The following is a 26,687-nucleotide window of genomic DNA, read 5'->3' on the forward strand; positions in this document are numbered from 1 at the left end:
TACTAGAATGGTCTCTTGTCTCGTCTGTTCCCACAGCCAGGCTGTGAGCCCCTCTAAATGCCTTTATATTGTGGCCACCTGGTGTGCTTGGCACATACTAGAGTCAAAAATGTAAATGGAACAAATAGCCTCCAGAGGGAGTTATTAATAGATAGTTGCATACATAGCCCTTACTGCATGAAATGTCACAGGTATTTCAAAAGGTTCCTTTGAACCTCTGGCAGAGACTGCAAGTGGTGATAAAGGCATTCTTCTTTTCAGTTTTGTAATCCCATGACTTTGAATTTAGGAATTGTACTAAGGGCAGAGGGCAAGGGGCCAGTGGAGAGCATTCTGGTGAGCTGAGAATGCTTACAGCATTGTGCACATGTCCTTTCATATCCCAAACGTCAGGGCTGAGCCTGGACAGGTGGAGCTGATGATATTGAGCTCTGGCATCCACCCAGCTGTGCAGCAGTGCCTCCTCCCCCAGATGCGGTCTGGGCAACATTTCCTCCATGAGGGTGGAAAGTTTTGGAAGTCCTGGAGGGAAGAACAGAGAGCTGAGTGAAAGGTCTCTGTCCTCAGTTGGTCGTAGAATATGTGTGATAAGGAAGGAAACCCAAGAATAGCCTGCAACTAGAGGAGTATCTTCTCTGGTGGCTCAGATGGTAAAGAATCTACCTGTAATGTGGGAGACCTGGGTTTGATCCCTGGGTTGGGAAGATCCCCTGGAGAAGGGAATGGCTCCCCACTCCAGTATTCTTGCCTGTAAAATCCCATGATTTTAAAATCACAAAGAGTTGGACACAACTGAGTGACTGAACAACAACAAATTCCCATGGGCAGAGGAGCCTGGCAGGCTATAGTCCACGGGCCACAAAGAGTTGGATATGACTGAGTGACTAACACTTTCACTTTTCATAGGGATATCATCTTCCTGCCGTGGGGAAGATGAAGTGCAGGCCCGCCCTGGCCCTTGAAGTGCAGTTAGCATGGTGTTTTGCTAGTGTGTCTGACTGCTCCCCCTACAAGCTTTTAGGCCCACATTCTCCAGGATGGTGGCCACCAGCTGTGTGCAGCTGTTGACCAACTGAAATGCAGCTGATGTAAGTCAGCTACTGGACCTTTAGCTTTATTTAATTTTAATTAATTTAAATAGCTGTATACCGCTGCCAAGTCACTTCAGTCATGTCTGACTCTGTGCGACCCCATAGATGGCAGCCCACCAGGCTCCCCCATCTCTGGGATTCTCCAGACAAGAACACTGGAGTGGGTTGCCATTTCCTTCTCCAATGCATGAAAGTGAAAAGTGAAAGTGAAGTCACTCAGTCTTGTCTGACTCTTAGTGACCCCATGGACTGCAGCCTACTAGGCTCTTCCATCCATGGGATTTTCCAGGCAAGAGTACTGGAGTGGGGTGCCATCGCCTTCTCCATGTATACTGCTAATGGTACTATATTGGGCAGGGAGTGGACATTTCCATTATTCCTAGTTCTGTTGGACAATGCTCCTCTAGATGGTTTTTGCTCTAATGACGGCTTAGCATCATCAAGGGAGGACTCAGGAACATTTAACTCATTACATTTTTAAAATGTTAATCACATCGTATGCATTAATTTTTTGTTGCACTGGGTCTTTGTAGCTGTACACCAGCTTTCTCTAGTTATGGAGAGCAAGCAAGGGCTACGCTAGTTTGGTGCACAGTCTCCTCATTGTGGTGGCTTCTCTTGCCATGGAGCACGGGCTCTAGGCATGTGGGCTTCAGTAGTGGTAGTACACGGGCTCAGTAGTTATGGTGCATGGTCTTAGTTGCTTCTTGGCATGTGGAATCTTCCTGGACCAGGGATCGAACTTGTGTCCCTTGCATTGGCAGGTGGATTCTTATCCACTGTACCACCAGGGAAGTCCTCATTGCATTTCTTAACCAATGCAAGGCTACGGCCAACTCGAAAAAAAGATACACATTTATTCATTCATACACATGTCTGTCTATCTCTTTATGTATAAAGTCTACCTACTATGATCTATTTATCTGTCTATAGATACCTACCTATCTACCTCCCTTGCTGCTACTATAGAGACTTTTGATCTCTCCTCTTCCCAGCACCAGATTTAACTCAGAAGTCTATTTTTACTTAGTTTTTTCTATTTTCCCCCTTTTCCTTTAAGAGGACATTGATTGACCTCATCGATGGGAATGTTCTCTAAGTGTTGCCAAGGAACATGAGTGTTTTTCTGCATCTGGCATCTCTGAGGGTGTCTAGTCTCCAAGGTGTCTGCTCTGCAGGCAATGGGGTGTGAGTTCACCCCTGCTCCTCGGACCTCTGACTCTGCTGGTAGGGGGAAGATAGTGCCCAGGGATGGCTGGGCCTTTGGTGTCCCAGAGGGAGTAGCCCCATCCATCATTCTGGGTGAACTCTGGGAGAGGGTAGTCTCTAATGTCAAGAAAATAATTAACTGATTTCCATAATAAGGAGGTTACACATGGCTTTTTAGTTTCAAAGTATTTTATTTAAATAAAATCTTCTCTTGGTGCATTTAAATTTTCCAGGAAGAAAAATACTGACAAATGCTATACAACATGGACCATTTATATTCTTCTTGAAAAGGTGACTGCCCTTTCTCTATATCTTCCCCTCCTCCCACCGCCCCCCCAAAACCCCAAAGCGAATCCACTGAGCAATTGGGAGAAAGATCTCTTCTGATTGTTCAGAAGTCCTGGGCCTGGGGGCTCCTCCCCAAGCCTGGGCTGGTCTGGGAGGCCTCTTCCTTGCCATCCCTTTTGTCCTCTGTTAGCCTAACCCCACCCCCACAAGATGGGCCAGGCAGGCTCCAGTCCTAAAGGACTCCTGGCTGCCTGTGATAGTTCTGGGACAGAGGGTGGGAAGGAGAAATGAAGATGGAGAGGGATGGAGCCAGGGTGCTGCCTAGAGACAGAGAGAGGGGAATAGGAGAAGAAAACGGGAGAGGAGGATGACAATAAAGTGGGAAGAAAAGGCAGTGGAATCCAATAATTGCTTTTTGTTTCTTTGACACACACACTTATTCAGCAAAGCCTGAGGGCCTCTCACTCACTGGACACTGTTCTGGGTGCTCCAGTGAAGGCTGTTGAGGAGGCTGGATGGGATAAGAGAGGAGCCTCTTTCAAGCATTTGGTTCTCCAAACCTGGGTTATGGAAGCAACCAAGAAGCGTGTTTCTGGGTGTTCACACCTGGAGGTGGAACAGATACATTCAGATAGGAGATGGTGGGGCACGGCACCTGGAGATAGAGGCCTTGTCCTGGGTGATGACAACGGACTGCTGTCTTAATTCAGACTAGCAGCTGGTTGCCATGGCAACTATGGTACTTTTGTGGTTCCGTGATCCCAGAGATCAGCACTCCTAGATTGTGTCTGACACCAGTCTCAGCCGTCAGCCTCTACGTCTCCCCCAAGTCATCCATTTGAGGGGGGGCTGAGAGTTGGAGACAGAAGAAGCAACTCAGCCTGCTGGGCTGTGGGAGGTGTGGGGAGATGAGAAGTCATTCTGGGAGGTGAAGGGGATGGCCAGGTGCTCCAGGACAAGGGGACAGAGCATCAGAGGGTACTTCTTTCGCTGGTCAAAGAGGTTTATGCCAGAGAGGCCTGAGTGCCTGGGGTATTTAGGCCCACTTAGGGCAAGAAGGGGGAACAGGGCCGGTTTGAAAATAAAAGCAGGCCTGCAATATGCTTCACAGGGTGTTCCGTTAGAAGATCTCAGTGCAGCAGTCGCCAGCAGGCACCTCGCCTCCACAGGACTAGATCTGGACTTTACCTGAAAGGCGAGTGACTACCAGCTGCCTCAAGTGAGCAAACAGGACATTTTCCGTGAAACAATGTTAGAGAATTGAGCTTTTGCTTCTATAAATATCATAGCTTAGCTACATTATTAATGAAATTGCAATTTCACCACCATTTAGAACAGCTTCAGTCGGAAAATATTTCAAGAGAGCTACCCTGCAGATTGGCAAATGAGCACAACCTGCTCCCACGTGGGGAATTATCCATCTTTGTGCTGTGGTCACAAGACAATCAAAATACCACCCAGTTCACCCTGTGAGTGGACTAATTCAGCCTCCCAAACTGGGCCCAGAATGTGGGGAGACGCTCTGCTCAACTAACTGCAGACCCAGCTTACATGTCCTTATGGATCTCAGGGCACACTTGTCAACCCAAACCTTGGCCCTGCATGCACCCTCCTCCTTCAGAATTCAATACCCAACTTCCACCTGTTGCAGCAATTAATGGGCTCACTTGGAAGAGAAGGTCACTTGGGGACTTGGTGAGGTATTACAAGTTTACCCTTAATAGCATCACATATCTGACAGCATCCACAGACAGTTGTGAGTACCGACTGTGTGCAGGGCACTAGCCTGAGCTTCAAGATAAATATTAATAAATCTCTATATAGCTTCATCCTAGTTTCATTTAAACTCTGTAACTTCTGCACCCTGTCTGCAACATGCCATGCCTCCATGATAACTTTATGTAATTGTTTCCAGTGTGCCTTCTGTGAGACTGTACCAGTGATTGTCTTAATTCCTTCCCCACTGAAAACCTCTGGATTCATAGGAGATCCCTAGCTCAGGGGTAGCATCTGTTTCCATCTGTGAAACATACATTGCACAGGTACACAATGGCAGTCCACTGAAGTGGACGGCATAAACCTGGCCATGAAGATGGCCAGAAGCCATTTGTTCTTGCTTGGAGGAGGGAGGCTTGCTGGGGGTAGCATCTCAAAGAGAAGTCTTAGATACCATTAAACACCCATCAGTGGTGATGAGTTGTAAGACGATAGCTTTTGATTTTTCAACTTTTCCTCCCAGGTGAGAGGCCAGAAGCATGGGAACTTGGTGTGTCTTTATCAATATACAGGAATGGGGGTATACCAGATGGCTGGAATGTCCAGCTATGAAGATTTCCAGTAAAAGGCTATGTAGGGACAGGAACAGGAGAGCATTCATCTCTACCCTGAGTGGTGTATGGCATTGACAGCACGTAGGCTTCTCTTGTTATATAATTGTGCATGTGGGCCTGGATCTGCCATGCCTTCCTATGAGATGTTTTTCCAAGAGCAGACAATGAACTCTCTCGTTTAGGGCCTTGCTCAAAGTAGACATTCGGTGACCATTTGATGAACAGAATATACTTGCTTGGGTACCTGTGGTGTTGTGCATGTGTGCATTTGGGAGATATGTCAAGAAGTATGGATAAATGTTCCTTGTGCTTTTGCATACGGAATGTGCCAGAGATGGGTGGAAGGCATGCCTGAGTCTGCAGTAAAGACCATTGCTATTGGACACATAGATGCTGAGAAAGCGCCCAAGACTTGTCCACGTGCTTCCCGGGAAGGCCTGCCCCGGGGGACACTCAGTCTGAGGTTTGCTTCTTGGTTGGGTAGTTCCTCTGTGAACATGAGCGCGTCACTGCAGGGGTTTCTGCTCCCCACATTGGGTGTGGTTAGAAGGCAGCTGAGCTCCCAAGGCAGGACACCTCTGCCCCCTGCCTAGCTAAACAGGCAGGGATGGCCTCTTTTCCATCTGGAGAAGCTTGGGCTGGGCAGAGATCCAGAGGTCTTCTTCAGCCTGCTTCTTCTTTTTCTTCTTCTTCTTCCCCTTGTTTTGCTCCGGCTGTCGGCCATTGTCACCCGGCCGGTTCCAGCAGCAGTGGCAGCAGATGAAGAGGAAGGTGATGATCACTAGGAGGGGCAGCCCCAGGAGGATGCCTAGACAGATGCTGTTGAAGAGGCCCTCCTGGTGTTTGGTGGAGATGACATCCCAGACGGCACTGAAGAACATGCTAATCTTCTCCATGGTGCCTGGCTAGGCTGGGCCAGAGGAGCCCCTTAGCCCACCCGCAAGGGCGGGACGTGAGAGGATGCAGGCTTGCCCACTTGGAACTTAGCCCTCTTCCAGCTCTGGGTTTGGGCAGGCCACAGATAGCACCTAAAGAGAAAACAGCGGATCATTTAAGAGAGGCGCTGTGGGGATGGTCTATAATTTTTAATAACATCATTGATTTTAGGCTCAGGAAATGGGAGGAAATCAAAGAGTTACAGAGTTCACTGAAATTGTATTGAGCCTCAATAAACAAGATAAATGCATGCATTTAGTCAGTTATGTTATTAACTAATTCTCACTATGTACACACTATACAGGGCTTAGGATATGACAGTCAATAAGATGTCAGACCTGGCATGCAGGCAGTGCTCCACGGTGGTTAGATAAATCAGTGTGTGCATTCCACACTGTTCTGGTTACAGGTTTGGCTCTCCAGACCCTCTACAGGAGTAGTTCTCCACCTTTCTTCATTTCAGCCTACCTGATAAATGATGAACACATACTCCCCACAGGACAGCTCCATATCTGACCTTCCATGAACACAACTTGTCATTTTTAACACTAATGAAAGCTTAAGCACAAGATAGAATGTCCAAGAGTTGCTGGCTGTCATGGGGGCCCTGGACCTCTCCAGGCTAAGAGGTCATCAGTCCTCATCCTGTTTCACTCCTGCTTTTCTCACGGTCCCTTCATGCTTTCTTCCTGGTCCCATGTCTCCTCCCTCTTTACATTCCACTTTCAGACCTGGCAAAGACTCATTGTGCTGTGGGTGAGAAACCAGGTCTTTCTGTTTCTACCTTTAAATATTCCCAAGTCTCCTTCCCTGCCTGTTCCTCTCTTTGCAGTAAAAAGAGTTTTGCAGGCTGATCAGTGATGGTGCCTAGAAACTGGGAGGTGGTCCCTGGCTGCCTCCTTCCTCCTATCCTGAGGCCAAGCTTGCAGCTGGGCAGTTCTGGTTGCTTCCCTAGAGTGGTCCCTCTTCCTACAGTACCTTCTCCAACTCTCCACATGTATCTCAGGCCTCAGCTCACAAGTGTAAGATCTTAGAGGCGCCTTCAGTTCTGGAATCCACAGGTTCTTGGGTCTAAACAAGACTTGGAGGACAGGCATGAGTGAAAGGAATTTAAGAGACCTCTTGGCATTAAACATTGTTCAGGAGCCAAAGATCTTAAAGTCATTGATTTTCAGGCTGGAGAGCTTAGAAATCATCCTGACCAGCTGTCTCACTTCAAGATGCAGAAGCTGAGGCCCAGAGTGGTGGGGTGACCTGTCTGTGAGGTGACACACAAGCACATGTGTGCTTCTTATCGCACACAAAGCTGTGATGAACACCCAGACCTCTGAACAATGGGTCCAGCACTCTCCAAGGCTGCCGGGCAAGCAGAAAAACTAAGGATGGTAACATTACTTTATATTTTACTTGATATTTTTCTAAGCCACCTTCATGTGAATTATATCTTTTAAGTGAGCAACAGGATGGTGCATTGTGAGTGGAGGGACGCACCAGGGGGGACCTAGGTCCAGAGTCATCCTGAAATTCAGGCTTCACTGGGTTGTCCTGCACTGGAGCATAAGTGTGTGTGTTATGCATCTGGGGGGTGTGTTATACACGGTGTCCCAGCAGCTGTGCTTGGAGGTCTCATTCCTTGGATAACACGCACTCTTGGTGTCCCAGTGCCCATGTGTCCATCCAGGCCCCACCCAGGATCTCTATCCTGGTCTGCAGGCATGTGGCCCCACCCCCTCATAACATTACTTATACAGCTTATGCAGTTGTATAAATTGGCACCTGCTTCTGTGCCATTGGGCCCAAGGAGCCTGACATCATGTTATACGGTGGCACTCATGGGACTCCCCTGGTGGTCCAGTGGTTAAGAATCCATCTTGCAATGCAGAGGACATGGGTTTGATCCCTGGTCTGGGAACCTTAACATACTATATGCTGCAGGGCAACTAAGCCCATGTGCTTCGGAGTCCACGCGTTCTGGAGTTCACGCACTACAACGAAAGATCCCACATAATGCAGTAAGACCTGATGCAGCTGAGTAAATAAATACATATTAAAGAAATAAAATTATTTTTTAAAAGATGGCACTTATTACATGCCGGGCACTGTTCTAAGCACCTTGCGCCTGTTGACTCTCTTGGACTTTATCACAGGCTTATGCAGGAGGTACAGTTATTCCTCCCATCCTACAGCCAAAGAGATGCAGGCACAGGTCACACAGTGTGTGAGTAGCAGAGCTGGCCCTGAGGATTCTGGGAAGCTTGGCTCCAGATCCCCAAGGGCTGAGCCATTCATAGCATGGCTCTGGGCCTCCGATTTCTTCATGTGGAATTAACCCATTTTTGGCAAGTAGCCCAGGGTTTATAGAATCCTCTGCCATCCCCTGGATCAACTGAAACATTTATCCCAGTCAACATTTATCCCAGTCTGCTGTAGAAAGAGACTACAAAGAAATTTATTTCCCATTGTCAGATACCTCACAAATGCATGAAGACACATACAATATAAATCCAGTCCTGCCCAAGGGGAGGTTTATAGAAAGCATACTGGCATCTGAACTTAAACTCAATGTGCAACAAAGATGAGCATCCTGAGAAGTTATGTGTCCTCGCTGGAGCCTGAGCCCCTCCAGTGTCTGAAATATCACATGCCATAGACTTGCCTGCACACCATCAAGTGCACAGGTTCTTTACAGAGGAAAACCACACTTGGTCTCCCCAGACCCCTCAGAGGGGCCAGCCCGGCGCCTGTTCCTTCTAACACCCCTCACTCTCCTCTGGATTCTCCTCCCTTTGCCATAATCTTTGCTTTGACCTCAGCCTTATATGGTCCTGTTTTTTTTTTGACCCAGAGGGATTTTTCTGTTCTGTTCTAGGAAGGCTTTGGGTGCCTTTCTCTAAGCCAATCCTTCCTACACATACAGTTTTGAGAACCAAAGGCTCCTTGCACTGATTTCTATGATTCAAATTAGACAGCAGCAGACCACACTTACTGACAAGCTTTCTTGTGCCGGGGTCCTGCTGGTCTCTGTGGGGAGCATATGTGAATCAGAGCCCACTCTGGGTTCAGCCAGAGAGAGAAGGTCGTGGAGCTCCTGGAGAACAGTAAGGCAGTATTCATGAAAGTAGAGCCACTTGACCTTGAGAGACTAGTAGGCTCTTGACAGACGTGTGAAAAATATGTCAAAGATCCCAGGCAGAGAAACTTCTAGAACATCAGCAGGAGAACAGGGGACCTTCTGATGAGCCTGGAGCTCAGGGTGGGAGAGTGAAGGAACGTAGGCTGTGGCCAGGTTAGAGATGACCTTCACAGGGTGTGTTTCTTTGCGGGGAGGGGCTCTATAACGGGCTTCCCAGGTGATGCCAGTGGTAAAGAGTCCTCCTGCCAATTTTAGGAGATGCAAGAGATACCAGTTCGATCTCTGGGTTGAGAAGAACCCCAGAGAAGGAAATGGCAACCCACTCCAGTATTCTTGCTTGGAGAATCCCATGGTCAGAGCCCTGGTGGGCTACAGCCCTTGGGGTCACAAAGAGTCAGACATGACTGAGCACATAATAGGAAGATGTTGTGATCAGAGCTTCCCTTCAGGGAAAGATAAGAGGGTCTGGAAAGCTCTGGAAGATGTTTTAAGAGAGCACTTCAGTCATTTAGCAAATATTTATTGAACACCTGATATGTACCACAAACTGTGTTTGGTATTGAAGATTCAGGAATGAATGACAAAGATATAGTTTTTGATATCATGGAGCCTCCTACATTTCACGGGACTTAGTATCATCAAGGGATCATGTCAATAGACAAGAAGAAGAAGCAAATTCCAGCTTAGGTTGCTTAGTTGGATGAAATAAAAGCATGCCTTTGAATTATGTCTTTATTTCAACATTCCAGGCCCTCCCACCCCTCCCAACTTTGGCTCAAACTCATCCATCCCATGGCACCTAAAATAGCCATGTGAATAAACAGATTTCTTTTCAAGCAAAAGCTAAGTCAATAATTAGCTTCTAGATTCCTAAAGGTACTTATTTGAGTCTACTCTCCATATGGCCAAAGAGAATATTCATTAACACTTGGGAACCCTGTCTGGGGAAAATTCGATTAAAAGGTATTCTTTATATTTTTTAATCTAAGAATTCTCTTCTAGGCAACCCCCACCCCCCAGGTTACTTGCTGAGCTCTGCTAATCTATAGCATTTCATTAGTATTTATGAGCTTTGCATTATTAGCATTTCTAGGAAACAATCAAATATCTCCTTGGTGGTATGAATTAAAAAAGTCAGAGCTTCTGTGGAATGTTTTTTGCAAAAGGAGCCACACTTCGGCCTAGAAATGCCCTCTGGGAGACCCCATCCTTTTGTCAGCTCTCAAGTGTTGCTGACACTGAAAAATAATTCATCTCTTCTCGTAAAACGGACAATAGGTGCTAACCAACCTTGATTGTGGTTGTGGGGGTGGGTGTGAGGAGACAGAAGAGGGGAGAAGTTTCTTTCCTGAAACCAGAAGTTTCCTGAAGTTTTCAGAAGTTTTCCTGAAACCAAGTAGTATTCATCTCTATGTCCTCCTTAGTATTTAGCTGAGAGAGAGTCATTCATTCATTCTTCCCACAAACTTCTGTCTGCCTGCATGTGAGGTATTGATGGCGAACAGAGATCCTGGAGCCAGAAGACCTGGGGGTTTGAGTCCTGGGTTAACTCTTGTGACCTTGGCCAGTTACCAAACGCTAGCTACAAAATGCAGTTAATAAGCTTCCCTTGTAATGAGGTTGTGAAGATTAAGAGCTCAATGTGTTTAATGCATTTTGTAAACTGTACAACACTATGAAACATAATCTACAAAGTAGTGAGTGAACTCCAGATAACAATGGACTAATTCTAGCCTTGAGGTTTTCTTCCCCATCTCTCACCTCTAGCCCAATCTTAATGGCCAAAGAACCATGGACCCCTACTCCATTCAAATGAAAAGGGCATCACAGTGACCTCCCTGCTTAGGGCTGGTCAGCAGTTCTGAGGCTGTAATTCAGACTCTGGCTTTCAGCAACAGGAATGGAGAAGGGTCATTGGGGAACATCTGATAGTGTCTGGAGGACTCTTGAGCTCATAAAACGAGGCCTGGAGAGAGCACCTAGTCCCCTGTAGCCCCCAGCCTCTCTCCAGATTTCGGAACCCCTGGAAATGTACAGGGATGGCTCCTGCCACAGGGATGACTGGTCCATCCCTGACATCCAAGAGCTGCTCCAGAGTCATGTCCAAGGCTAGCCCACAGACTGCTGTTTCTTCTGGAACTCCCCAAGAAAGGGGCAGGGCATTCTCCTTTGCACCAACCTCTTGTTATTTCTATTAGGTGAAATAATACACGTAAAGCTGGAGAATGGGGTCTGTTGGGTAGCAAATGCTTTCTAGAAATGTTAATAATAAGGATCATAATGGCAGCCAACTGAAATCCCTGAGACCTTCTCCAGAGTGCTTTCCATATGGTTTAAATCTGGCCTTCTTATAACGGGTAGGGTGAAGCAGGAGGGTCAGGCCTCTCTCAGAACCTTAAAAGATTCCTCTGCTGCAGCTGTAGACTCCTGAGTATGTGTGGGGGCCATCTCATCATTGTAACCTGGGGCCAAAGGGACAGAGACCCTGCCTTGGGCCTTTCTTCACTTGTTCCATTGAGCCCGTACCTTGTGTTGCGGTGATCACTGTGCTTGCGTTATCTCCTCACCCATGGATCTCAGGCGATGGCAGGATCTCAGGAGGGCAGCCCTAGTCTCCTCTCCGGCCTCTGACTCTGGCCACACTGGCTGCCTGAGGGTCACCAAGGGGGTTAAAGATTCAAGTGCCTGAATTACACTCCTGGAGATTTTGATTCAGTAGGTCTAGGAAACGCCCAGAAATTTATGTTTGTAACAAACAACCCAAGTGTTTATGGACAGTTATCAGGTTCAAAAACTGCTGAATGAGCAGGCTGAGGTGATGACCCTTTTCTATACGCTCAGGAGCCATGTGCTGAATGAGAGAATGGATGGATCATGGGCGAGGAGAGGTGGGGAAGACGTTCACCTTCATATGCAGCAGCACTGAGGCCTGCTGCGGGCAGCCTCCTTGGGGGTCACTTCTTGCTCTTGTGTAGTCAGGGCATCTGGGCCAAAGCTGCTTTCCTGAAGATCATTGTTGTTCATTCGCCAAGTCATGTTCGACTCGTTGCGACCCCATGGACTGCAGCACGCCAGGCTTCCCTGTCCTTCACTCTCTCCCTGAGTTTGCTTATGTCCATTGAGTTAGTGATGCCATCCAACCATCTTATCCTCTGTTGCTGCCTTCTCCTCTTGCCCTCAATCTTTCCCAGCATCAGGGTCTTTTCCAGTGAATCAGCTCTTCCCATCAGGTGGCTAAAGTATTGGAGTTTCAGCTTCAGCATCCGTCCTTCCAATGAACATTCAGGGTTGATATCCTTTAGGATGGACTGGTTGGATCTCCTTGCAGTCCAAGGGACTCTCAAGAGTCTTCTCCAACACCACAGTTCAAAAGCATCAATTCTTCGGTGCTCAGTTTTCTTTATAGTCCAACTCTCACGTCCATACATGACTACTGGAAAAACCATAGCTTTGACTAGACCGACCTTTGTTGGTAAAGTGATGTCTGCTTTTGAATATGCTGTCTAGGTTGGTCATAGCTTTTCTTCCAAGGACCAAGCGTCTTTTAATTTCCTGGCTGCAGTCACCGTCCTTAGTGATTTTTGAGATCATAGTTCAATGCAATAGACATTCACAGAACACCCACTGTGTCTGACCCTGTGCACTCAGACCCTGAGCTCCTTCCTGTCTGGTAAGGAGGAGAGACAGAAATAGCAGAAGCACAAGGTGATGAGTCCTGTGGTCAAGCTCTGTGTTAAGGGCATGAGAGAAGCACTGGGGAAGGAGTAAGCCTGCTGGCCTGGAGGGGTTAAGGGAAAGAGATGCAAAGGAAATGACAATCAGGATGGCATCTACTCATCCCTTCTGTGACTACTTAGGCAGCACCTACTACATGCCAGGAAGTGGGTTGAGTCCTGGGTATCCAGGAAATAGGCAGGATCAGTCCTTGTCCCTCTCATGCTCAAAGTCCAATGTGGGAAGCAAAGAAGCCTGAAGACTGGTGTGTAAGTGTAACATAGAAAGTGCTACAAAGGGGAAGTCTGGGATGCTGAGAAAATGAGTGATGCCCATCAGGGAGGCTGGGGCAGGCGCTGGGCAAGGATGGCTTTGCTAAGGTCTGAATGACAAGAAAACCACAACAATCATGTGGTCAACGTGTCTGAGAAGTCTCAAAACTTAGACTAAACTTATCTAAAGCACTTTCAAGTAATATATGTGGTGTGTTTATCTTCAACTCTCCAATACCTTTTCAGATGAAGTGCCTCTAAATTTCAAGCAATGAGTTCAATTGTTAACACTCGATAAAGTGTCCCCTCTCCCCAAAGTCTGGAAACACAGGACATAATGTGTTCACTGTGCTTTGTTTTTGCAGATGAACAATTGGACCCGTTGCTTTCCCTGAAAAGGCCCTGAAAGGACAGTGTGGCTGGGTGTAGCAGCAGGGTGTGTGGAGGGTGGTGGGGGGACAGGAAGCCCTTGAGGCAGGTGGCCCTGCACCCGTTGGGCTGGCTAAGCCACATCAATGGCTGGTGTGTGCGAAAGGGCCATGGAGTTTCAAGCAAGGAGGGAATAGGCTTGACCTGTGTTTTATAAAGAACACTGTCAAGGGGTGAGAGAACAGATTGCCGAGAATGGGAGCAGGAGGAGATGATTATAACTGGTGCGGGAAAATGGCACCTGGATGAGGCTGAGGGTGGTGATGGCAGGTGGGACGTGGCCTGACTTGGGCGTTCTTCAGCCGACGCAGTAGCGGAACTGTCAGGCCGAGGGACATGAGGACTGTCTCTGGGCTGTGCTCTGCTCCTCGTCTTCTAACCCTAGTCTCCTCTCTGGTGTCCAACTGTGCTATATATATATATATATATATGTTTTTTTCCCTAAAATAGTAATCCCATCCAACAGGCTCTAAGCCTCCCACCATCTCTCCTGGGGGTATAAAGGATCTTATTCAGCCCTAGGGCTCTGTACCCTGCCTGCCCAAACCTTGCCCAGCTCTCAGATCCACCCTGCAATCCTTTGTAGAATCCCTTTGGTTATGACAGTATCACACATTTCAGAAACCAAGGCTCTCTGGCAGCGAGGGCACGGCTGGAACCTCAGTCAGCAGTTATTAACTCTGCCGCTCTGGGTATATATTTTCTTCACGGTTCTCACCTTGCTAACCTGGCACGCTCAGATGCCCTCTAATAGATGTAAGTACTGTTTTGTACAAAAAGTGTCAGATCCCAGAAAATAATCTGCTAGTGGAATGTGACTTTATGACTTAAACCTGGCTCAAGGCATGATGAAATAGAGATCTGTATTTCCTCCAATTTAATTAATTGTTTTAAGTAACTAGTCCAGGTTGGAGCCTCTTCCTCCATCCTGCAGAGTATGCATATATGGTGTGGAACTGGATATTGAGTATTAGAGGAAAATTGATAGTATTTTCCTTCAAAATCAATGTTATAATTATGGTTGCAATTTTGAACAAAAGCACAAATAGGTCATCAATACAGAAATGATTAAGGCACTATGGTTATTAAAAATAATGAATTGATGCTTTGTCAGACAGACATTCTGAGTTGGAAGAATCCAGAGACGGATCATGTGGTTGAGTTCCTTCACTTTAGTGATGAGGAATCTGGGACCAGAAGAGGCTGTGTCTTGCTGGAGGTCAGACAGTTGACAGTTGGTGAGATCAGGACCAGAACCAATGTCTTCTGACTCCCAGCATCTCCCCCACCCCAGTCAGGTATCTCGTATAGAAGTCCTTGCAGGTAAGACTGAGACAGCAGTTGACAAGATGTACACTATGTCCTCATCCTGGGCTCAGGACAGCCTGTGCCTCTTAGCCCTCTGATACCTCTGGGGATGTGACTGAGTTCTGGACAAGAAGTGGGACCTGGGTCCTAAAGTCTCTCTTGAGGTCCTTCACGTTCTCTCTCTGCTTGCTCACTGGATGGCCAACTCACAGGGCCCAGGGAAGGACTCCAGGGCCCCTGGGACAGCAGAGGTAGGAGATGTTCCTGAATGGCTGCTAGCGGATCACCTTGCTGACTACAGCGAACAGTGGAAGAGAAAGAAACCTTTGTAGGGGGCAGCCACTGAGATTTAAGAATTATTTGACATAGCAATTAACCCATCCTGACTCATACAGGTGACAAAAAGCTAACATTGGTAATGATTATAACAAATATGTGATCCATTTAACAGGTCTCTTGTAGTGCAGCTTCCACCCAAGAGGGGTTTAGCTAAGTGCTCCAGAGTGCAGGTTACTGGACCAAATAGCCTCGGTTCGAATCCTGACTGCTACCCACTGTTTATCCCATTGGGCAGGTTACTCAGCTTCTCTCTCTGCGGCTCACTTTCTTCATAGTAAAATGAAGCTGATAATAATAGGCTGTTGTGAAAACAAGTGAGTCAGTAAAGGTAAAACCTCTTGGTACCACGCCTGGCAACAGACACATGTGCCCTTATTATCTGACCCAGATGAATAGGCCAGCGGAAGAAACACCCCTGACTCCTCAGCGGATGCTCATTTTGTTTGCCTTTTTAGAGCTTGGGATGGTTCTGGAGCCATGACTTTGATTCTTTGTTGCTATTGTTGTTTAGTCACTAAGTTGTGTTTGACTCCTTTGCAACATCAGGGACTATAGCCCACCAGGCTTCTCTGTCCCTGGGATTCTCCAGGCAAGAATACTGGAGTGGGTTGCCATTTCCTTCTCTAGAGGATCTTCCCGACCCAGAGATCAAACCCATATCTCCTGCATTGGCAGGTGGATTCTTTACCACCAAGCCACCAGGGAAGGCCCGTTATGTCCTCTTACTGTGTTATTATTTGAAAGCTACCCTTTCATGGGGGAGTGTGTGAGCCTCCTACCCAATCTCTACTTGCCTGGGTGCCACGATTCTTTAGCTCTCCTTTAAAAGGCATTTTTTTCCTCCTTCCCCTAGTTTTCCTGTAGTAAGGGGGCTCTTAACTCCATTCCATTCATCATTCTTTTTCAAAGCAACCAATTCAGAATTAAAATACAGAATATGAGGATGGGGATACCATCTCTGGGGCTCTCATATCCCTGGGCAGAGGGTGACATAAGCCTCTGCTGCTGCTGCCGCTGCTGCTAAATCACTTAAGTCGTGTCCGACTCTGCGACCCCATAGATAGCAGCCCGATAGGCTCCTCTGTTCAACATAAGCCTCTATCCTGCCCCCAAACCAGACTGTCTTTCTGTTGCCGCCCCCCTGCTTCTTCCTTCTGCATTCCTTCTTCCTTCTGCATGACAGTGCATGTCAACGCTGCCCTAGGCACTGCGTGCGGATGTAGTCAGGAATGATGCAGGTATGGTAAAGCGACTTGTTTTCCGCAGGGAGAAGGTGGATGGTAAACAGGTACACAAACACGGAAACCAAGAGATGCTATTGATGCTGTAAAGGACACAGTCAGCATGGCCTCTGAGGAGGTGACTTTGAGCTGAGGTGCACAGGTGGGAACAGCAGGGTGAAGGCCCGGACATGGGGGAGAGCTTGGCACAGTCTAGGAGGGAGTTGGAGCCTGGGAGCACCAAAGGTGACCAGGGAGTTCTGGCGGCATGAGCATAGAAGGCAGAGGGTGGCGGAGCAGACAAAGGATCCAGAGGAGCAGAGGCACCCTCCTCTTCACCCACCTTGCCACTGCATTTGTCCGAGCCCTCAGACTGGTCTCTAGTTTTTCCTTTCTTCAGTTCCTCTCCTAAAATTAGAATGGGGTCATGCTCCCCCGCTCAGCCCACCTTTGGCTCTTTGTCACTGGTACGATCATCCTGACTCCTTAGCAAGGGGAACAAAGTGCTTGTGAGCTGGTGGTTCCTGCTCCCACCCCAGCCTCGTCTCCCCCACTGCCTCCATTGCCACATTCCCTCAGGTTCTCCCAAGCATCCTGCTCTCTCGCACTGCCACATGCTCTGTTCCACCTGCCTGGAGTGGCTTCTCACCTCTCCCCTTGGTGCATTCAAAGGGGGACTCCTTGTCCTTCCAGACTCCACTGGGAGATCTGTAACTGTCAGGCCTCTGCCCGAAAACTTCCCCAAACCCATTTCTTTCTCTTCTGAGCTCTCCTGGAGCCAATAACCCACCATCACAGCCCTTGTCTGACTATATTGTAATTATTTGTTTTCTTTGAAAAATTAAAAGGCAGAACAGCACAAAGAATTATACACATACACACACACACACACACACACACACACATATATAGTATATGTCTATGTTGAAGAGCTAACCACTATCCCAAAATATGACCTTAATTGGACACAGCATTTTTGCAGATGTATCAATAAATTAGTTAAGATGAGTCATACTGGAGTAAAGTGGGTCTATAATCCAATATGACTGGTTTCCTTATGAAAAGGGGAAATTGGACATAAATAAAGGTGGACTTGCACAGAGGAAGACAGCATGAAGAGACGCCGAGAGAAGATGGCCATTGACAAGCCGAGGACAGGGGCCTGGAACAAATCCTCTCTTCATGGCTTTCAGAAGGACCCAACCCTCCCAACACCTTGATCTCAGATTTCTAGCCCCCAGAACCGTGAGGCAACCCACTTGGGTTGTTTAAAGTGCCCAGCCTGCGGTGCTTCATCACAGTAGCCCCAGGAGACTCATGTACGCCCCCTGACTTCACAGCCCTCCCACCCCTCAGCACTCCCATGTCCTCTCTCTCTAAAACATATCCCACATGTGTCCACTTCTTTCCATGTCGCGGCTAGGTTGTCATCACCCCTCACCTGGATTACTGTTCAGCTTCCTAACTATTCTCTCTGGTTCTACTCTTCCTTGTTTATGGCCTGTTCTCCCCAAATGAGCCAGATCACGTTGCCCCCACCCACCACAGCTTCCCAATGCCTGTGGAGTCAAATCAACTCCTTGCCGTACCCCAGACATGCCTCCATCAGCTAGCCCTGCCTCCGTCTCTAATCTTGTCTTGTACTCTCCTCCTCACTCACCATGCCCTGGACACACCTACTTCAGAGTTGTCCACCCTGCAGGACCTTGTTAATCCCTTCAGTCCATTTTCTCTGAGATCTTGGCATGATCAACAGCTTCATAACATGCAGAGCTCCACACAAAGGCATTTCTACTTACTGTAACCTCAGATATTAGCTCAACAGGAAGCCTTGGTTAACCAAGTCATCCGAGAAGCCAAGCCCCCAGTGAGTCTCTACGACACCATCCTGTCTTACAGCCCTGGTAGTTCTTCCTACTCTGAAATTTCCCATTCACATGCAGTGCTCTTGTCACTGTGGCGTATACATTTATGGACTGTCTGCCTGCTCTGCTAAATGAGTTCACTGAGAACTGGGGCCTTGCCTGTTTTATGCTGTTTAGATGCCCAGAGTTGAATATGTCCCTGAATGAATGAATGAATGAATGAAATGCTGATTAACTCAAGAGATCTTGAAAAAATTGTAAACTAGTCAATCCGGGTTTTGGAGGAGAGAGCCGGGGTAATGAAAGGCATAGAAAAGAGGCCATCAGTCACATCTGTGGTCAGACTCTGGTGACAATTACCCACCATTTAGCCCACTGTCCAGACAGATCCCTAGCCAAGAAACTCTTTTAAGGAGGAAATAATGATCAAGAAACTCCCATATCACTGAAAGCAGTAGGGAGTGGGGAGTATGCTTTATCAGGTCCCAAATAATCATCTACCTTCCTTTTGGTCTGTTACAAATTGCTCATCGTGGCTGTGACTTTCTGATAACAAGGGATCCTTCCCTAATTACTATATGCTCTATTTCAGGTTCAGCAGAAAAGAAAATTAAAAAGCTCCATTTCACTCCAGGTTCAAATGAGTCGATCTTTCAATCAATCAAGTATTAATTAAGCTATGCGAGGAAATACAGCAGAGGAAAAAGACCTTCTCTCTACTCAAAGATGATGTGTGGAAAAGAATTAGAGAATAATTTAAGGACAATGAAAAGAGTTTAAAAGAGTTTTCACCTGGGCTTTCTTTGACTTTCTGTTATGGATGGCCTAAAATCTCTAGCCACTTTATTCTCCTTTACTCTTTCTCCCTCTCTCTTCCTTTCCTTTCTCTCTTCCTTTCCCTAATTACATTGTCTCCCAAGGCTGCATGTCATGGACTCTGACAATAATTAGTCGTTTTCAGTCACTCTTAGGAATAAACACTAAAAATCGTGTCTCTCTGATACTCTGAAAATTCCAACAGTGCTAAATGTGATTGAATACAATATCCCCAGCCTGTTAGCAAGTTACAAACTTCCTCGTATTTATGTCCCTAGATCATCAAGGAAACTTGGGTTTTCTTCTCAACCAAAAAACAACGCAGTCAGGACTTTTGCCTCCTTCACTAACACCGGCTTGGAGTCTGGGCAACATCCACTTAAGCGCTTTGAGTTTAGTGTTCTCTTCTGTAAACACAGATATTAGCTATTAGCACATTTCTCAGAAGGCGAGGTGTTTTTTCCACTGTACTACATTGTTTTATTCCTTATACCCCCCAGAGTGCCTGGCAGACAGTGGGTTGGAAGTATTTGTTGAATGTATGAATGAATGAATGAATGAATGAGTGAGTGAATGAACGATATGTATAAAGATAATGTGTGTAAAGCATGTTGCCTAAGTACACTTCACACAGTGGGTGCCTTAAAATTGCCTTGAAAACCATATAGCGCTCTATTTATTATACTACTCATTGTGTGAAAGGTAAAAACAGCCATTCATTACAGAATTCATAGAGTTTTTGCAGAGTTTGTTCACTTTTACTGTGAACTGGTTTAAGAAGTTAATCAGCTGATCCTAGGAATCAAGGCAGACTCATTTGCCTTTCCCCTGCTCTCTCATTAATTTTATTTCCATTCATTCTCAGCTGCCGCCCCTCTTTCAGCCCTCCTGATATCCAGGATCTAGTTTCTTAGGGCTACCTTGTCTTGTCCATCGCTATCAACTTTCTCCTCTTCATTTCAGCTAGAATGCTCACTTGTTTTCCTTTGACTATCCTCTTTTAACAGAGACCTCAGAGGCCAAAGCCTCAAAAACAGAGGGTTGGCATAATGTCTTATCACCTTTCACAGGAACAGGGAATGATCTGTTGAATCCAAAAGCCACCATTGGTTGTGTTCTTACTAAGTGCCCAACTCTGTGTGTGTAATCAAGGCTCAACAGACATGACCTCATTCAAGAATGCAGGAGGTGAGTCTTTTAAATCCCCATTATACAGATAAGGAAACTGAGGCTATCAGAGACTAAGTAATTTGCCCAAGGCCATGGAGCTACTTTTCACTGTGTTCATAGGGTTCTTGAGGCAATAATACGGAAGTGGTTTGCAATACCCTTCTCCAGTGGAGGATGTTTTGTCAGGCCCTGACTAACAGGGACATGCCCTCCAACCGCTCCATGGCAGCCAGACGACATGTAGTCATGTATGGATGTGACAGCTGGACCATAAAGAAGGCTGATCGCCGAAGAATTGATGCTTTTGAACTGTGGTGCTGGAGTAGACTCTTGAGAGTCCCTTGGACTTCAAGGAGATCAAACCAGTCGACCCTAAAGGTAATCAACCCTGAAGAGTCATTGGAAGCACTGATGCTGAAGCTGGGGTTCCAGTACTTTGGCCCCCTGATGGGAAGAGCTCACTGGAAAAGACTCTGATGCTGGGAAAAACTGAGGGTGAAAGGGACGGGGGCAACAGAGGATGAGATGGTTGGATAGCATCACAGACTCAATGGACCTGAGTTTGAGCAAACTCCATGAGACGGTGAAGGACAAGGAAGTCTGGTGTACAGTTTGATCTCTTTTCCTGTGAACGGACAAAACTTGTAGTTCATGGGGTCACAAAGAGCTGGACATGACCGAGCAACTGAACAACAATAATGGAGCTACTGAAGTGCAGAAGACCCTGCTGTAAATGTTATGCTCTAGAACTGCCATTCTCCGGATGACTTCAGTCTCTGGACCCTCTGTTCTAGGATGAAGGGGTATTCACCAGTCATTCACCTGTCAAGCATTTGAAAGCCTGGCATGTGTGCCACACTCTGTGGACACACCCTTGATGAACTAAGACATCTCCTGTGACCCTAAGGGGCTCACATTTTAATAGGACCAGAAATATAAGAGAAGTGTAACATGTCACACGTGACAGTGGCTGCTGGGGACCTAAAGGCATAAAACTCCTTAGAGTGCTCACTGACAGCCCAGGAGCTATAACCAACCCTTAGACACTTCTATTTCATTTTGTTTTTTCCCCCTCTGATTTCATATACAATTCTCATTCTTTAGTGAGTCCTAAAATTGGGCTACACTAACCTCCCATATCTGCTGGAGCATTAGAAGGACTGATGTTCCCCTAAACTGGACCCCAGTCCCCACCCTGCCGGCTTCACCCAGTCCTGACACCTACCTGGTCCCTGGAGGCATATTAGACCACACACTCCCTCCAGAACAGGGACTACACTGCCTGTTCTTCGTGCTATCATCTGTGTAGCCGGAAGCCAGGCAGGGGGCTTGCAAAAGAGATGACAAAAGGCAAGCCTTACTTTCCAGCTGTCAACCTCCAATTTGATGGATTGATCTTGGTTTCTGGCTAATTAAACAAATGATAAGGATGAGGGATGTTTGCAAGAGGAATGAATACATATCCAAATGTCCCAAGCAGAACATAAAAGGTTGACAGAGGGGTGCAGTGGAAAGAATATTAAGAGGAACCAGTTCTAGTTCTGGGTTCACTTATCCTCCAAGCTTCTGACGTTGGGCAAATCAGTTAAGCTTTCCGAGCCCCTTTTCCATTTGAGAACTGCAGCTATTAGCCATCTCAGATATCTGTCAAGACTTGTGAACAATAGACAAGGTACGTCAAAGAACACTGCAAAAACTGCAGTCTAAATGCAAGGTAGGGGCATGTTAGAGGATTGTATTCAAAAGCTGAATTACAGCTAAAATTGGAACCCTGACTTCCCTTCCTGATGCAGCCCTCCACCCTAAATCTCCTCCCAAAACCCCCTCACCCTCCCTCCATCCTCACCCCCCCTCCATCCTCACCCCAGGTCCTTTATGAATCATAGTCATTAAGGGCCACGTTTCCAATTTGGAGAATTTATGGGCACACACTGACACCACTCAGGCTTGTGTTTGCCGTCTGTATATATCCAATCTGACCACATCCTGGTATTAGTGCTAATAAAACCTGTAGCCATGGTTACAGTGACATACCTGGGTTATACTGTTCTTATTTTCACTCTTCCAAACTATTGGGTAAAAAATTTTGGAGCCAATTTTGGTGGGTGTGGTAAAGTGCCGAAGTACAGTTTTATTTTTGGAAAGTGTGAGCTGAGGCTCTGAGGTCATCTTGGATTTAGAAGCGGTTGGGGAGGGGCAGTGCGTTCTCTGGTCCCCAAATAAAGGGGACACAGTCTGTGCCTGACTCCAGTAACTGAAGTTTAACGTCATATCTGCTTAGAGGGAAGGTATGTTTTTAGAAAAAGCAAGAAGACAGCCAAGCACTTGTGTGATTCAGGGTCTCCCACAGGTGGTAATTAAAAAATAGACTCTGAATTTAAAGTTGCATCACTCCCTTTAATATTAGAGAACTCAGAGTTTGGCAAACTTTGCAGCAATAGCTGAATGACGGACTTATTTATTTTCCTCAGTGGTGGCGGGGGAGAGGTTTATAAGCTGGAATAGTCGAAAACTAATGGGGTGGCAAAAATATACAATTATGCGACTCAGAAGCAATACAGATACAATTTTATTTCCTTTCCATTTTCTCCCTTCATTTAATGTTAACAAAAGTTCAGGGCAATTAAAAGCTGAACACTACCTTACTGTAATATTAAGGCTTAAAATGTAAAGGCCAAGTCATAGAGGGAGTGAGCAGAAGTATTCTCATTCCAGTCATAACTCAGCCCTGTGGAATGCGGTGTGGAAACAGTTCAGGTTCATCAGACTTTGGGCCGCAGAGGGTGGGTAGGGCGGAGGAGTCGATGTTACTGGTGGATGAATCTTCACTTCCTGTCTGTACGCATTTACATCTGTACCCCCAACATCGAGTGTGGATATAGATGTATTTTAACGGTTTTGATAAATAACTGTTGGTGAACGTACAAGATATATACGAATGTGCTAAGACATTGATGGAGCACCCAGCCAGGCAAGTAACACCCCCTTTTTTGCCTCAATACCCTCTTTCTTTGATATAGGTGACATTTTCTCAGTCTTATCAAATGCTGTTTTAGGTGTTTCTGTGCAAATAGATTGCTACCCCTAAGTCCTGTTCTAGAGGAATTCTGGAACTGCCACTGGCTTTGCTTTATCCCTGATACCCTCAGTGTGCCTGCCTTTGCCCCCCCAGCCCATATTAATATCTTTTCTTCTCCACCCTTGAAATGACCCATGGAGGCTGCAGGCTTTGCCCATGAGTGATTTGGGAGTACGGATGGAAGAAATTGCTTAAGCTGGGGATTGTGAGGGTAGGGGAGTTCCTCACAGATACTAAAGAGTACACACAAACACACACACACTCTTCCCTCAGCCCTACCCCATCCTCCGTATCCACCACTTCTGCTCCATCCTTGCCTGGAGACCTCAAAGTATTATGGAAGACACTCTGGAAAGCATATGGGGCCAATGGGAGGTGGGGGAGATGGTGGGAGAGGCCAGGGAACTCTGACCTTCTCTCCCAGCAGGTTCTACACAAGCCTTAAGCTTTATCTTTCCTTAGCAGTCCTATGTATGTATGTATATTTTATCAGCCCAACCCTCAAAGTATCAGTATCTTGAAGAAATAAGACATCGGGTGGGAACATTTTGATAGGGCAAAACGGTCAGGACTTGTAGTCCTTCTCCTGCTGGCTGGAAGGCAGGAGAGGGTCCCAGAGATGGGAGTTGGCTTGGAGCAGCCAGAGAAGGGCCTGGGAGTGCCCTTGAAGTGAGTGCTCTGCTCTGCTCCTCTGTGGACAGTCTATGAGGCTCTAGACCCCTAGGCCTGGCTTTGAATAATATATGGTTTTATTTGTTTATACTCTTGTAGATTTTCATACAAGCTGAATTCTTGGCTAAAAGATAGCTTGGGAACATAGGGGAAGTTCATGGTGGTATGAGAAGCCAGTTTAAACTCTTACCTGTGACTTAATGTGTGTTCTCAGGAAGCTCATTCAGTCGCTTGGGGCCTCGATTTCTTTTTCTCCCAAATGGGGGAAATCTGGGAAGAGACACAAGAAAGTGATGGCATGGTCCACCTCTGCAGAAGGGCACTGGGCACGGGGCTGGGGGGAGGCAGGCTGCTGGCACAGTTCTGAAGGCCTGACTGTACACAGGCACTTTCCAAAGTCAACCACCGCCTGGAAGTGGGCACTTGCCTGGGTCCTTGTGTCAGAGCAGCAGGGCAAATGAATGTGCACCTAGGCTGTTCTTAAGAGTCACGACTGGTGTTACTCCAGGCTGATGTAGGGACAGGGCAGCAGCCGTCACCCCTCAGTTCTGCCAGGTAGTCACAGTAGCCTGAAGTTCTTGGAGAACTGGCTGCCATGCTGGGAGGTCTTCCTGCCTCCAACCCCGAATGGATGCATGGGTGGACCCCACCCCGACCCCACCCCAACCAGTGAGGCTCCTCTTTCCCCTCGAGGTGCCAGTGCTGTGGTGCTAGGTAGCATGGATCCTCCGTGTGCCCAAATGACCCCAGATTTCCAAGGGCTGGTCAAGCATGTCCACCCTGCCGGGCAGGTTCTGATAAACACATTCCATCCTTTGCAAGAGGCAAGAGTCGGTGGGGCCAGGCTGCTTGGTGTGAGCAGGAGCAGAAACTGCAGGGGTGGCTGCCCTCTGACTGCCTGCCGGGGGCGGGGGTGGGGGTGGGGAGGTTTGTATAGAACATTCGAGAGCCTCCCTAAAGTTGTTTACTGGGTCACTAAAATAAAAATAATTCGGCAAACATCCTGTTCTTTATCTATGAGGAGGCTAATAGTACTAATAGTGATGATTTGCATCAGTGAAATATGCCATTCCAATTATTTTTCTGGTAGTTGCATATGGGTTTCATTCCAAGAAATGTTAGTTAAGTATCTGCTGTGTGATCAGCATGGTGCTGAGGGGGAAAAGAGAAGTGTATGATCTGGTTCACAGCCTAGGATTTCTTTTTTTTTTTTTAACTTTTAATTTTGTATTGGGGTATAGCCAATTAACAGTTGTGATAGTTTTGGGTGAATAGCACAGCGACTCAGACATACATACACATGCATCTATTCTCTCCCAAACTCCCGTCCCATCCCTGCTGCCACATAACAATGAGCAAAGTTAGGAGAATTTCTTAATGAAACTTAGAACATGGTAAGTCGTGCCAGGCGACAGTGCAGGTCCCTGAATCCCAAGCCTTAGGTTCCCCATCTCTCAGACGGGAAGATAATAACTCCACTGACCCCACTCACCATCCAGTGTTGTTGTGCAAGTCAAGTTATATATACATGAGAGTCTTGATAAACTGATAATGTTTAATTTTCAAAAATAATACAAGCAATTAAAGTCTAAGATAAATATCAGAAAGTGCCAAAATGCATGCACAGTTAGAAGGGAGAGTGATGGTTGTTGGCTTAGGTTTTAAGGAAGAGGCAGCCTGGAGGAGATGGAGGTTGTGTAGGGCCCCTGTACTGGGTGTAATCACATTGAGGATTGGACATTCGAGTGAGAGAAGGGAAGCTAGGCTGAGCTGGATGGGATGGGAAAGCAAGAGCTGGGGTACTGAGGCCAGCACGTGCAGAGTTTGGGACTGGGAAGGCAGTGAAGAAACCTCTTGAGAAAGGTGGGTGAGATTTCAGGGGGCTTGGAAGGCTCAGCAGAGGTTTGGTGTAACAGGAAAGCCCTGAATGTTGGTGAGCAGGAGAGACGTAGCAATGTCAATGTTTCATTCTCTCACCTGATCCCTCCGGTAATTCAAAGTATGCCTTGGCCACAGCAGGATTAAGGGCCACCCTGGGCTCATGGGCAGTCTGCCCTAACCAGCCAGGCTTGGTAATCACAAATATTACAATTAAAAAAAATAACTTTTATTAATAGCGTACTTTCTCCCTTAGACAATATCCGATTATGAACTGAAATGAAATATCACCAAACCAATCAGAAAGAAACTGTGATTTATTTCCTGATCCCTTGGGAAGGGAGGCAGAGGGGAGGGGGGAAAAACCGTGGTGCAATCACTTCTCCAGTCTTAAAACTGATGCCTGAGTGGGTTTGAATTTATTTATGACTGGGGAAAGTCCTAGCATAGACCCTGCACTTATAACTCATTTTAATTTTTTAACAACTTCTCTTCTGCAAACATTTCTTCATTAAATCCACTGTAATGTGAGAAGGGATGGGATTTCTTGCCCTATTTCACAGATGAATAAACTAAAGAACAGAAATGGGTGTTCAAAATTGGTTTAAAATTGCAAAGCTGGTCAGTGACCAAGGGCAGACCAGGCTCTGGTTTTTCCATTTCCCAGCGTGATACTCTCCTTACTGTATTAACTCCCAAAAAGCTACAGGAGAGGAACCCACAATGGCAACCAGTCACTCTTCCAGTTTATAAAACCTTCCATTTCTCAGACTCCCTGAGATATGTGGGCCTTCCTGCTTTGGGGCCTCATGAAAGTGTCTTTATCTCAAATCCCCCCAACTCTCCCCCAATCCCACTTCAACCAGTACTCCCCAGTCTCCGGGTCCCTACGTGTTTAGTCTCAGCTGAAACAGCAGCCCCTTAGGAAACCTCCCACG

General features: G+C 46.8%; 1 protein-coding gene across 3 annotated transcripts in view; it reads right to left on the minus strand.

The window, feature by feature from the left end:
• Positions 1 to 2,471: 2,471 nt before the first annotated feature.
• Positions 2,472 to 26,687, minus strand: part of KIAA0040 (KIAA0040 ortholog) — a 39,559-nt gene continuing 15,343 nt past the window's right edge. Inside the window, exons 2-4 of one of the 3 annotated variants that reach the window (XM_027565402.1) lie at positions 24,062 to 24,141; positions 11,514 to 11,637; positions 2,472 to 5,946 (exon numbers count right to left, since the gene is read on the minus strand). In XM_027565402.1, coding sequence (XP_027421203.1) covers positions 5,512 to 5,814 — 303 coding nt within the window. In that variant the 5' untranslated portion in view covers positions 5,815 to 5,946; positions 11,514 to 11,637; positions 24,062 to 24,141 and the 3' untranslated portion in view covers positions 2,472 to 5,511. Of the gene's footprint in view, positions 5,947 to 8,840; positions 8,944 to 11,513; positions 11,638 to 24,061; positions 24,142 to 26,687 lie in introns of those variants that run through there. The other 2 variants (XM_027565401.1, XM_027565403.1) reach the window with 2 other exon arrangements.

This window comes from Bos indicus x Bos taurus, chromosome 16 (genome assembly GCF_003369695.1).
Source record: "Bos indicus x Bos taurus breed Angus x Brahman F1 hybrid chromosome 16, Bos_hybrid_MaternalHap_v2.0, whole genome shotgun sequence".
Classification (NCBI taxonomy): Eukaryota; Metazoa; Chordata; class Mammalia; order Artiodactyla; family Bovidae; genus Bos; species Bos indicus x Bos taurus.